This window comes from Borostomias antarcticus (genome assembly GCF_949987555.1).
Source record: "Borostomias antarcticus genome assembly, chromosome: 8".
NCBI classification, from domain to species: domain Eukaryota; kingdom Metazoa; phylum Chordata; class Actinopteri; order Stomiiformes; family Stomiidae; genus Borostomias; species Borostomias antarcticus.
Window position 1 is genome coordinate 5,955,904 of NC_140241.1, and position 12,915 is coordinate 5,968,818.

General features: G+C 44.0%; 2 protein-coding genes across 2 annotated transcripts; both read right to left on the reverse strand.

Moving 5' to 3' along the window:
• Positions 1-274: 274 nt before the first annotated feature.
• On the reverse strand, positions 275-9,104 carry ptdss1a (phosphatidylserine synthase 1a). Its single transcript, XM_084441902.1, has 13 exons — positions 8,684-9,104; positions 7,680-7,771; positions 6,994-7,038; positions 6,759-6,883; positions 6,384-6,542; positions 6,134-6,285; positions 5,368-5,509; positions 4,177-4,289; positions 3,607-3,672; positions 2,971-3,070; positions 2,574-2,642; positions 2,167-2,224; positions 275-1,880 (listed from the first exon to the last, which is right to left on the reverse strand). The coding sequence occupies exons 1-13, from the start codon at positions 8,860-8,862 to the stop codon at positions 1,789-1,791; spliced, it is 1,392 nt and encodes a 463-aa protein (XP_084298028.1). The 5' UTR covers positions 8,863-9,104; the 3' UTR covers positions 275-1,788.
• A 1,416-nt stretch (positions 9,105-10,520) lies between these two features.
• Positions 10,521-12,608, reverse strand: LOC311312198 (uncharacterized protein; the record flags this gene model as incomplete). Its single annotated transcript, XM_084442071.1, has 6 exons — positions 10,521-10,553; positions 11,392-11,508; positions 11,715-11,816; positions 11,974-12,030; positions 12,232-12,324; positions 12,450-12,608. 6 exons carry the CDS (start codon positions 12,606-12,608, stop codon positions 10,521-10,523), a joined length of 561 nt encoding a protein of 186 aa, XP_084298197.1.
• Positions 12,609-12,915: the final 307 nt, after the last annotated feature.

The following is a 12,915-nucleotide window of genomic DNA, read 5'->3' on the forward strand; positions in this document are numbered from 1 at the left end:
CATATGACAGTGCACTCCCATCAGCCATTTCGACTACGTTAGCTCTGTCACAAGCAGTGCCAGATTCATATTGTGCACAATCAAAGCAAGTATCTTTCCATGATAAGTATGATGCAGTATTTATTTATCCAAAACACATGGCTGAATGTCTTGGACAGACCACACACAGGCTTTGAATCGTTGTATAACCTGGGCAAGTAAAACGAACCACAAAAAAGGTCAACACCATGGAGAACTGAAGAGGAAATGCAAAACATTTTTATTAGATATTATCATTAATTCACAGTGGAAAAACAACAACAACGTCTCCATTTTCAACAGAATTGTTTTGGCAAATGGTATCATAATCCAGAAACAATGTACCATTACAAAGCCAGGGAGCCTGGTCCATTCCACAGAGCATGACAATGTCTGGATTGTCTGGGGTTGTGAGAGAGATTTTTTGATCTGAGACGATGACTAACGGAAAGAAAAAAGGCTTTAATTAAAGCACCGTGATCACAGGAATGGAAAAATAACGGCTCAAAAAGTATGCTTAATAACAGAAACTGCGAAACGGTTAGGAAAAATAAGCAAACAAAAAACCATGCATACAGGCACAAGGGGTGTTGAATTAAGATATTAGCCTATGTGAACACTGAAAGACATGAACTGAATACTGGCTCCTTGGAGTGTGGTGTGAAACAAAGATCCTTTCACTACTACTGTGACATTCCACAGAAAAACACTTGGATCTATTTGACACATAGCATGCAAATGCCATGAAGACGACAAGAAGAACGTCCACAGAGTAAAACAAAGCTGCCTGAGCTGACAGGTGAAGCTTGAAGACATGCCGAAATATGAATGATTGCCCTCTCTTGCAGTGAAAAAAGAAATGATAGCAGCCACAGATGTGCAGGGAGAGTAAAATCACTCAAGTTCACGATGATTCACAAAACACACAAACAGCAAACTCAAGAAATGTACAGTATCTCAAAATACAACAGAAGTCGGATGCACTTCAGGAGCGTCTAGTAAATTTAAAAAGTGCTTAAACCGCGTGCTTCGCTTTGACTCAGGTCTCACACAAAACCGCCTTCACGCCAAAGCTGCTTTGCATTAAAATCCTGTTCACATTCCACTCTTTGTTCAAGTCATAAAAACAAAAACCGTGACCAAAGGTAAATTAAAAATAGATATGTTGGCCCAATCTGAGAGAATGTTAGTCTCTACAATATCAAACAGGGTCCAACTTCGGTGATATAGTCTATATATATATATATTGTACTCTTCAGATCTGAAATGTACTGAACTTAGTAGTCTAGTGACGCCACCTAGGATTGGTATACAATACAGACCAGTAAGGTTTACATCGTGGATGATATATTGTATAGGATAAATGTAGTTGCAAATCACTGTTTACCAACTACAATGAACATGCGTTCCAACTGTGGATGAGCAATATTGCCTTCTCTCTCTCTCACACACACACGCACACACACACACACAAGCGCACACACAGATACGTAAGGTAGGAGCACTGCTCTGACTATAATGCCAGTACTGGTGTCTCGTCTCACAGCAGATCAGGCTGCTCTCAATTCTGTAAAACACTGCATGGGTGTGTCCACCCACTCAGGATGGCCTCTGAGCCCAGCCTCTCTCCTATGGGTGGGTGGTTCTCTAGAACATGTTGAAATGCCACTGGAAAGTCTTCGCTTCTTTAACCTCCCTTCCAGCCTCCTCCTCCTCCGGCTCTGCTGTGGGAGTACAGGGAGGCCCTCCACACTTTGGCTCGCTGCACCGCTAGTTCCCCAGACCATTGACGGATTTGTTCTTTCCTGAGCCCTTTCCTCTCCGCCTGGTAGGCAGGGCTTCGGCCTCGACCTCCATCTCCTCTGAAAGGCCGAGAGCAAACAGTCAAGATTAGAAGAGAGCTCTCCAGGGAGAATGTGTTTCAGCACGGGAAAGCATAAATCCTCTTAGTTCAATTAGATTAACTCAATACATGTGATGCACAGTATAACCACTAGAGGCCAGGCAAGTCAATGGTTTCACTCTTCACTCTCAGACCAGGAGAAGAAAACATGAGGAGTTCATAGAAGAGAAAACAGCTCACATAAGCATTTGCCATTGAAGACTCACTGTGGAAGATGCAACATTTTGAAAGCATCTTTACTGTACCTTTGAGATCCTCTGAGCCATATTCGCCGTAGTTGCTGTCCTCACATTCTGAGAGGCTCTGTGAAAGCAGAGGAGGGCAAAACTAAATTAGACGCATTCCTTTGACACGTGAGGGACAGGGCACTCACAGCACTCAGCTGACGGAGGCATGTGCTTGCCATTCAAATGAATAAAAGTTGAAACTCCTTGAAGTGCGTTGTGGGTAAAACCAAGGGTGTGTCACAGCCGGTTCGTTTTAGTTGCAAATCAAAACACTTCTCCAGGTGTGTGAACCAGATATGCTTCTAGAACATTAAACAGCGTGTTGAAAGACCGTTACACAGTATACACAGTGGCGTCCGTGAATACAGCGCGGCCTTGGTAGCCATCATAAAAGAGTGTAAATATAAACAGTATAACCGCTGTACCTTATCTCTTGGGCCGTAGTTTTCTGCATACCAGACCATTCCATACAGGCACAGGAATGTGATGAAGGCCTGTGAGGGAGACCGGTCAAAGGCAACAGTTTAGGACTAATGATTAATTAAGGATATAAATGTACCTATAAGCTACCAGACTCAAATTTGGTTTAAGATAAGTCAGTTTTGGGGCATTATTGGTCCACTCTGACTATTTGACATCAACTGTATAGTTGAAGATTTGACGTCTAAATGCCAAATATTTTGCAAAGCACTTGCATGGGAGGTACAACCAGCCTCCCAAAACTTTTAAGTACGGTATAACTATTAACTATGGTCTTGTAATGTAGACAATCATTTACATTGCCATGGGGACCAGGCAGCCAGATAGTGATTGTTGCCTTACCACACACAGCAGCCAGAGGATCACATAGAGTATCTGAGTTTTGGAGAACAGGTCCTGGCCAAACTTAATACACGCCAGGGCCTCCAGGAAGGCTATGGCCCTGAAATCAGAGGAGAGACACGACAAGGTCACCCGCTAGGCCTGCTGGGTAATTGTCTCCATACCACACCTGCCACTGCGGTGGTGACAGGAGGGAGTGCGAGAGGGGAATGTGAGGTGGGTAAGGGTGGGCTGGGGCAGAGAGGACACACATTTACAATTCCGACGACACACACCCAGGGGACTGAATACACGGCCATAATCCTACCCTCTTGCAACATGTACTTGATCACTTCATCTCCAGCAGGTTTACTGTGTAGGTGACTGGACAACAGCAATCTTTGTCGGGTGATTTATTTATAGGCGGTGTGGTCCAGGTGGTGGTGGCTGAAAGGCTGGCCAGCTACTGTTTCTTACCCCATGTGGCTGATCGGTTAACATGCACAACACCAAAACGGCCCTTATCTGAGGCCCTGCTCACACTACGCTGGAGTTTATATACACAACACAGCTCTGGGGGGTGCCCCTATGTTGACTGAAGGGAAATAACCTCCAACGTTTCTCAGGGACGGGATTCAAGGCTTGTGAAACACTTACCCAAAGACCCAGCACTGTGTCCCAACTCGTTTGCACTGTGTGTCTGTGAGGTACGCATAATACTGCCTAGAAGACAGACAAGAAAAAGTAGCAGAACAAATTAATGAGATCTATTTTGAGCTTACTCTCCCAATCAGTTAACAGTCACCCTCCCTTTTACTACTGCGTCTTTTTGCTCTAGTGTAGCATGAGAATAGTTTCTTGAGTCGGAGCAGACCAGGGCTAGGTTTCGTACTAGAGTCGGAGCAGATCAGGGCTAAGCTTCGTACTAGAGTCGGAGCAGACCAGGGCTAAGCTTCGTACTAGAGTCGGAGCAGACCAGGGCTAAGCTTCGTACTAGAGTCGGAGCAGACCAGGGCTAAGCTTCACACTAGAGTCGGAACAGACCAGGGCTAAGCTTCGTACTAGAGTCGGAGCAGACCAGGGCTAGGCTTGTACTAGAGTCTGAGCAGACCAGGGCTAAGCTTCACACTAGAGTCGGAACAGACCAGGGCTAAGCTTCGTACTAGAGTCGGAGCAGACCAGGGCTAGGCTTGTACTAGAGTCTGAGCAGACCAGGGCTCCTCCTACCTCACTGTAGGTGCTGTGATGATGCCAATGAAGAGGATCCGACAACAGGTGAGAGCATGGCAGGCTGGGAAGACAAAGATGTGCTTCAAGAAGAACGTGTTCAACTCTGTCAGCTATGAGGGGGGAGAGGGAGAGAGCAGAGGGAGGGAGGGAGAGAGAGAGAGAGAGGTTATTAGGTTATCATTACTACTGGCAAAACAAGTCTGCACAAGTCTGCACAGTACTCCTTCCCTGTTTATGAGTGCAGTATACCAGCATGCCATGGCTCCAGTATCTGGACAGGGAAGGAAGTCATCATTCTCTGTGTTCTATGACAAGCTGACCGGTCAGGAGAAAGCACGATATCTCATCCATTGGGTAAGGATGACATAATAACACCATAAGAAAATCTAGATAGACCATTGCAGGACATTGCATCGTTGCGTTGTGTGTACCCAGGGCTCTGGATTAAAGTTGGCGTTCGGCTCGTTTCGGGTACCCCAGGCTTCCCCCCTTGTTGTGCGCCGGCCTGCCACTGTGCTTCAGACAACCCAGCTTCTATATCTGGGCTTCCAAGTGCCATTTCAGGGTCGAGGGGTTTAGGTTGGAGCCCCCTCCCGGGGACCCAGCGCCTCACGTTCACCCAGAAGCATAATTAGAGAGCGGGGCTTGCCTCATTACTCTCTCATTTGGCTTGCGGCCTGGTTAGACTGGCCCAGGAGAGGAGCTAAACTGTGGCCACTCTGGGCCTCCCGAGACCCCCCCCCCCCCCCCCCCGCCTCTCTCTATCTCTCCAGCTACTCTCAAAGACTTGTAATTACTCTCCAATGCCTCCAGAGTGTTGGGGACAGCCAGGGGGAGGCGGGGAGGGAGGGAGGGAGGGGATGACTATTCTATTTCATCGTGACACAAAAGGCAGAGAGGCAGCCGCTTTCATCGCCATGGCAGCCAGCGGGGAGGAAGGGTGGGCAGGGGCGGGGCCGTTGGCAGACGCGGTAGCGGACTCAAGTACTCCATCCATGGTGTCTCCTAACCATAAATTGCTCCCGCATCCTCCTGCTTGTCTTTCCGTCATATGAGATGAGCTCTCGTACTTGATACATCAATCTGAGCACCGTTTTACTGCTCAACCCACATACCTGGACTTGTCAGCAGCACTATAATAATGATTCAGCGTATAGCAGGATGTCATGGATGCAGGGACTAGCTCACCTGCCAGATGATCATAAACAGATAGACCCCCGTCACACGCTGGAGGGAGGACTTGGGGTCGAACCAGCGTACGTAGGTCCAGCTGGCGGGGGTGAACTGGAGCGCGGCTCGCTTGATCTTCCCCGTGGTGGTGTGGATGTCCCTGGGCGGGAAGACACCAGAGAGCGGTCATAAAAGATCTCGGAGACGGACACGCAATAAGATAAGTGCCGTGTCACTACAAAGGGGGAAACACGCATGGAAAACAAAACCGGAACATCAATCATTCAAGTCCGCTTCGCACACTGCAGAGTTTCCAGCCGGTCACGGAGCAAAAAAACACACTGCGTTTCTAAACAACAGAAGACAACAGAATTGAGCAAATATACAACACAGGCAGCACGGTGGCTCAGTGGTTAGCACCGTCGCCTCACAGCGAGAAGGTCCTGGGTTCGAATCCTGGTCGTTCCAGGTCCTTTCTGTGTGGAGTTTGCATGTTCTCACCGTGCCCTGCGTGGGTTCCCTCCGGGTACTCCGGCTTCCCCCACCATCATAAAGACATGCAACGTATAAATGTGAATGAATGAATGTTGGTGGTGGTCGGAGGGGCCTTAGGCGCTGATTGGCAGCCACGCTTCTGCCAGTCTGCCCCAGGGCAGCTGTGGCTACAGATGTAGCTTACCACCACCGGACTGTGTCCGAATGAATACTGGACTCTGTAAAGCGCTCTGGGTATCATGAAGGGCGCTCATAATAATAACACATTGGGAGTTGTGTCAGGACCTACTTGATGCTGGCCCAGTGGTAGGTCCTCATCTCCAGGAAGCGGCAGACGGTCATACCCAGCCAGATACCTCCTCCGTTGCACAGCAGGATGTCCAGGATCACCTGGTCCCACCAGCACTCCGCAAAGTTAGGCAGCAGGTGCATGAAGAACAGCTGGCAGTGGAGGGAGGGAAGTGGATGTTAGCGACCATGTTCTGACTCTATGCAGTGGTCATCCAGCATAGTGTGTGTGTGTGTGCGTGTGTGTGAACCTCTGTGAGCTCCCAGGTGATGCTGATGGTCCAGCAGAGGCCATAACTGCGGATCAGGAGGGCCTTCATGCCCCAGCCCCAGAAGTGGCTGAAGGCAAAGATGTCAAAGTGGCTCACGATTCGCTCCCAGGTGATCACATGACAGTTCACTGCATATTCCTGTAGAGGGGCACAGTCCAGGGCAAAAATCAATCATCTATTCATTGCTGTGTTGTTTGAGTGGGATCAGATGCATGCATGTATACACACAGTGAGTAAGCTTAAACAGTCATTACTGAATAGCCTAATTAGATTACAGTCATTACTGAATAGCCTAATTAGATTACAGTCATTACTGAATAGCCTAATTAGATAATTACAGAACGGGCTTCTCACCATGACGTCTGCCTCTCGTTTGGCGTAGCGCAGGTTGGGGTCCAGCCAGTACATGACGTGCTTCACCTGCTCCCAGTTCAGGAAGATGATGAAGACCAGGAACAGGAAGTAGAGGACGCTCAGACCTAAAGACAGTGGGAGGACAAAGAGACTGACGAGTTTAAACCACCTCTGCTTTGCTTCATATTAACAACCCACTGTCAACTGATTTTTTTTTTTAAAACATCTCTCTTACCAAAAACCACACGCCATATTGCTGGATGTGGTCTTGTAAATGGTCCTAAACGAGCACATGAACAGAACATTGAATTAGATAACTGGATCCACAATTAGATGTGCACAGTTAAAGTCGCACTGAAATGAAAAAAGCATTCTGTCCCATTTTGGTTCACATAATTGGTCATAGTGCTCACCTATTCAACGATGTATGCGAAAAAATTTACAAAATTCTACTTTTGTTGTAATCTTATATCAAAGTATATAATTTCTTACTTCCTGGAAAACGGTAGGTCACGAGCAATGACGACAACAGGTACCTTGATTTTAGGCCAATAATCTCACGACATCCACCCTGTCAATCAACACTATCATTCTATCGAATCTGTCTAAAGTTCTTAAAACCCGTCCACTTGTCAATGTTCAAATCAAATTCCTCTAAACATATGTCCCACCCTCATAGCTTGTTTGCGTCGGAAATACGTCAAACTAAGGAAGTTAGATGATCTCAAACGTCCGTTTCAGTGCGACTTTAAGGAGTCCTTTAGTAAAATAACTAAGATGCCATTGACAATAATAAGAGTTCTACTTTATGTTTTGATCACATAAACACATTTTACAATAAACATCTCTGCTAAATGACTGTAATATAATCTCAACTCTCTCTGCTCGGCTAAAAAGTCTCAACAGTAATGGTTAATTTACCGTTGGGGAAGGCTAGAATACTGATGACCAGGAAGAAGGAGATGACCAGGATGAGACCCACCCAGAGGTTGCCGTCATGGTTCCCATCATCCCTGATGTCAAGATAAAAATCAGCAGCTTGAACAATAAATGGACTGCAATTACATAGCGTTTTTATCCAAAGCGCTTTACAATGGCCTCTCATTCACCCATTCACACACCAATGGCAGCATCTCCCATGCAAGATGCTAGCCTGCTAGTTAGGAGCAATTTGGGGTTCAGATTCAATTCAATTACCACTTAACAAACTTGGCAGTTTAATCTCATTTTAAATCAAATAAATATTGAAATGCTAATTGCAATACATATGGACCTGAGTTGAATAATTATGGAGCGGTTCTGTATCAGTTCCCAATCACGTCTGTAATCTTAAAACAACCTCACAGGCCTATGATGACCAGGTACCAACTGATCCAGCAGTACTGAGACCAGGGTTTAGGGTTATTAATGCGATTTATGATTGGAGCTCAGCTAGGCTAAGCTGTACGATGCTGCTGACTGACTAGATTTCTAGCAGATATCAATGGCCTAAGACATGGATGGGAAGCCTAATCTATAACAGGATAGACGCACCTGCCGGTTGGCTACATTGTTACTTGGCAAATATTGTCTGCGGCATAATCTGACCGTTATCTGTAGCTACCCAGCTAACGTTAGTTAATATCGATTTTATATCAGATGTTAGTATCCTAGTCAGCTAGATAAATGACAAGGTAAACAAGCTTTCTCTCCCATAAATTGACATTTCAAACCTAGCTAACGTTACTCAGAAGTACTGTAGTTTCAACAACACGGACAGCTTGCCAAATCATGATCGGAATACAAGCTATAGCTAGCTTCTATCATGATCATGCAAGATGTCCCAAGCCCAGCCCCAGACAGAGCATCCTGCTTGCCTGCGGGCTAGCTAGCTTAGCCTAGCCGCCAGCTAGCTAGGTAACGGGCCATCTGAGAAAGATTCTTACCTTGTAAACGCAAAATACATCAAGCTGAGCACAGTGCATGTTAACAGCGTTATTGTGTGCGGCTTATAGAAAAAGTCGAGGGTGATATCTTCTACTTGCTGTTCGTTGATCATACGGAAATGCATTCTGTAGTTCACATCATCTTTGCTCAGGGTACGAGATCCGTACATAGACGCCATAGCAAGGGAATGTAACGTTACTACTCGACCAGCTAGCAACGCTAGCCAGTTATAACATTAAACCAAAGACGAGACTAATATGATTTGTTTTCCATGTGTAAAGTCTAAAGAGTTAAGCATATGTCCACACGAAATCGTGTGAGAAGAATGACCTCAATAAATCTCATAGAAAAAGATAGATAACGACGTATTCCGTTAGAAAGGCATGGATGGCTGACTGAGAGAGCGAACAGAGGGTTACATTTGGTTGGTTCCTGGTTCGAGGTTGGTGAATCATTTGGAACCGAGACTCTCGTTTTTGAGCGGAGTACGTGGAATGGAAACTCTCAATGTTGATTGGGTTAGCGTGGTCCAAGGAGCGTCAAAGAAAGTCGTACGGGCATCAAAGGTTAACTGGTATAAATCATATGTCAGGAAATAAGGCAACTTTTATTTCCCCAATAAAAGAACGGATGTTATTAACGGGACATACTGAAAACTAGACCTCTTCATGGTAGCCTAAATGTATGGAATGCACTGTTATACATATTTCAGTGGGTAATGAGTATTTGGGAATCTTTAGCGTGGGCTTCGTGAATTGATGGATATTGAAGGACGAAAACCCACCTCAATCCCCCTGTTAGCAATGTCATAGCCTATATTTATGTGCCTGTACTACCACCAAGTGGTGGCTTGCGTTCATGTTTTATGACAAAGGTTTTGACATGAATATGGTGATTAGGCTATATGGAGTTGAGGCTAAAAGGGAAGACTGAGGAAAGACAACGCCACATATCGTCATCAATCAAACGAGATGCACCTGGCCGCGCTCTGCCAATCAACTCAGACCTACCTACCCAACAGGTCGAGAGGACGCCATTGCCCACATCCTCCTCTATCCCACATGGACAAGGGAAATTGGACTAAACTCAGGAGCACAAGGAGCACAATTGCCCTTTACAGTATATATTTTTTACCCAGTAGAATATCCTCATCCTGTACTTTGAATATACATAGGCCTACATTCATACTCTAGATAATATATATTGTATCTTCCTCCCCCTCTAGCCCAATGCACCTCAACTACTCCCCCATGTTCATGTACCTTGGATCTAGATACATAATGCATTGTTTTACTTCATACTCCCTGATTTAAAAAATAAAATAAAATTTTACATCAGCAGTTTTGCATAGCTTGATCACAGATCATAGAAACCATATATTCCGTGTAGAGTATTAACAAAGGTTGTAAATCAAATAAGCTACTGGTATAGGGACTATATTCAAAACATTTCAGATCCAAAAAATCCAATTAGGCCTATTCTTTGGTGTTGAATATTAAGAAGGGCTGATAGGCATTGTAATTTTTCTGATGAAGGTAAATACTAGGCTACTTGTGAAATGGGAAAATAACAACTCAAAGATTCACATTATAATGCCAGTGCCTTTATTACACCTACGCCTATATGCTTCAGTAAAGTATTGAAAAAACATGATGAGCGATGATAATGATAACATTGAATAGGCTATCATTTTGTTGTTTATTGATCATCTATTGACAGTTCATAAGAAAACTAATCATAACATGATAGTCATAGACATTTAGCCCTATTTGTGGTCTGTCTACCATGAACCTTAAACATAGAGACCATAATTTCACTGATTGTTGCAGTATTGAGCTAGCTGCTGTTTCTACGCAGGCTCTCACTGGGCTACAATGGAAGTCAATGGGGCATACGTAAATGTGTTGAAAAACTATGATAAATGTACTTTTTTTTGAGACGGGAAGCACAGAGTGTAATCTTACCAGTCTCAGTATGCTCTCCTGTGAAATGTATCACAATCTGAATATTTTTAGATGTTTGGCATGACTTGCACATAGTCCTCTGTGGAAAGAGTGAAAACAAGTGCCAGGTATGTCCAAGCCATGCCAAACATGGATAAAAATATTACAAATATTTGGATTGCGATACATTTCACAGGAGAGCATATTGAGGCCAGTAAGATTACACCTTGTGCTTCCCATCTCGGAAAACCACCTCTATCATAGTATTTCCAACATATTTACGTATGCCCGCATTTACGTATGCCTGTATGAAAAGCGCAGCTACTGTAGCTCAATATTGGAACAAACTGTGAAATTATGGTCTCTATGTTTCAGGTTCATGGCAGACAGACCACAAATAGGGCTAAATGTCCAAAATAGCACAATGCCCCTTTAATAAGCTTAAAAGTCATCAGTTAACAACTACAACAGTTAACCTATCACATAGAAGAGCAAGCCTCTATCCGAGCTACAACAAATCAAGATTCAAGATTATTATGTGATAACAGCAGTTGGTAATCATTTTGCTAATTATTTTCACTATGTCTGTTGAGCTCCTTTTAACCCTTTAGTTTCCAACCTCTTGCTTGAGAGTGATTGTAGGCTGCAGAAACAGAAAATATAGTGAGTGTATTTGACAAAGTGCTCTATGTTCACACCTGCGTTCTGATATCAGAAAACAGAGATTTCTGGTCTGTAAAAGAAAATACTTTGTTGTAACATACCATAATGTTGAAATGCTGTCTGCACACTGTCTTGCTCTCCCAGTAGATCAACACCACTGCAATGACCATTTCAATAATCAAGAGAGTCGCAGTCAGACAATTGATCCCAATCGGTACCTGCTACAGGAAGTGAAGAGAATAGTTCAAATTGAAGAAATACAAATATTGTATGACTACTGTCCTGGTAACATTTCATGTAACAGTGAACAATTACATTCTTTCACCCAGGTTACTCCATCCTATTTGAATATTTTTTGTTAAATACTTCCTTGTTAACTATTAGGCAAATATAAACACTAAGCAAACAGGTGAATTGTTCCTACCTTTCTCTTATCAAGGTTAGCATGAAGGTGAAGAGTGCAGAAAGCAACAGAAACAATGGACCCGAAGAGGCTGATGATGTTCAATGAAAATGACAGCTTTGTCTGAAATGCAATGAGAAAGGCAAAAGTAGGCAGTAGATGAATTGTCTTGTTCTTAAAAGTATATCTAGTACACATTGAAAATACACTTCAGCAAATAGGGATGATTATGAGGACTATATGACAATATCAATAACAATACGTTTTTGACAGAACTTACCACACACATGTTTGGAGAATGGCCAGCGGCATATGTCAGCATTCCAGTTATGACAAACTAATGAGAAATTATACATCAAAATGCATTTGGAATTATGTTGACAAACACAACAATCATTAGCCTACTCATAATATTCACAACAATGGAAGATGAATTGAAACTGTGGCCTACATGAATGTCATCTCTAAATTGTGAGGATGTCAACATTATCAGAGAATATCACATAATATTGACTGGAGAAAGTTACATAATATTCACCAGGATACTTGGCACAGTGTAGATCAAGGCGCTTTGGTCAAAAAGCAGCAGACCAAGACTCACTATAAGGACTCCAGTAATGAGCTGAGCCGTCTACACCCAAAAAAGAGAGATTACAATAGTCCTATTAGACTGATCAGAATGTAAATGGTCAATAGTCATCGTGATAATTACATTACAATTACATAATTACAGTGTGGAAGAGATATCGGACATACCCCCAGTGCCTTGGGCTGTACCGTGAGGAAAATCTTATAGACATCTTTGAACACACAGTTGAAGTTCTCAGGCATTAGCTGGCCTTCTTGAGCATTTCCGAGGCTGCCCAGAGGTATGGCGATCACCATACACTCGTCAGACTTAAATGTATACCTCATTTTCATGTAAACATGTATAGTCTTAGCATAAGCCCACTTAAGCTATAGCTGCTTTGATCCAATTCTAATTCTTTCTTTTTTCCACAAGCCTGCTATGCGGTAGCCTATTTGAAACTTTGAAGTAATCAGCTTGGTGTCTGCAGCTGTAATAAAGACCGTCTTGTCTAAAAAATGAACTGATGAACACGGACGGACGGAAAGAGAGAGAGAGAGAGAGAGAGAGAGAGGGGGAGCGGTGGGCGAGTGAGGGGACTATAGAGCTTGAACGTCAACTTCTGTACTTGTGGTTTCTGCATCCTCTAGCCTC

Coding starts and splice junctions, on each gene's coding strand:
- ptdss1a (XM_084441902.1), bottom strand. CDS start 8,862: ATGGCGTCTATGTACGGATCTCGTACCCTGAGCAAAGATGATGTGAAC. Junction 4,290..5,367: donor TGTTTATGATCATCTGGCAG/GTGAGCTAGTCC, acceptor CCCCCCTCATAG/CTGACAGAGTTGAACACGTT. Junction 3,673..4,176: donor ATCACAGCACCTACAGTGAG/GTAGGAGGAGCC, acceptor TCTGTCTTCTAG/GCAGTATTATGCGTACCTCA.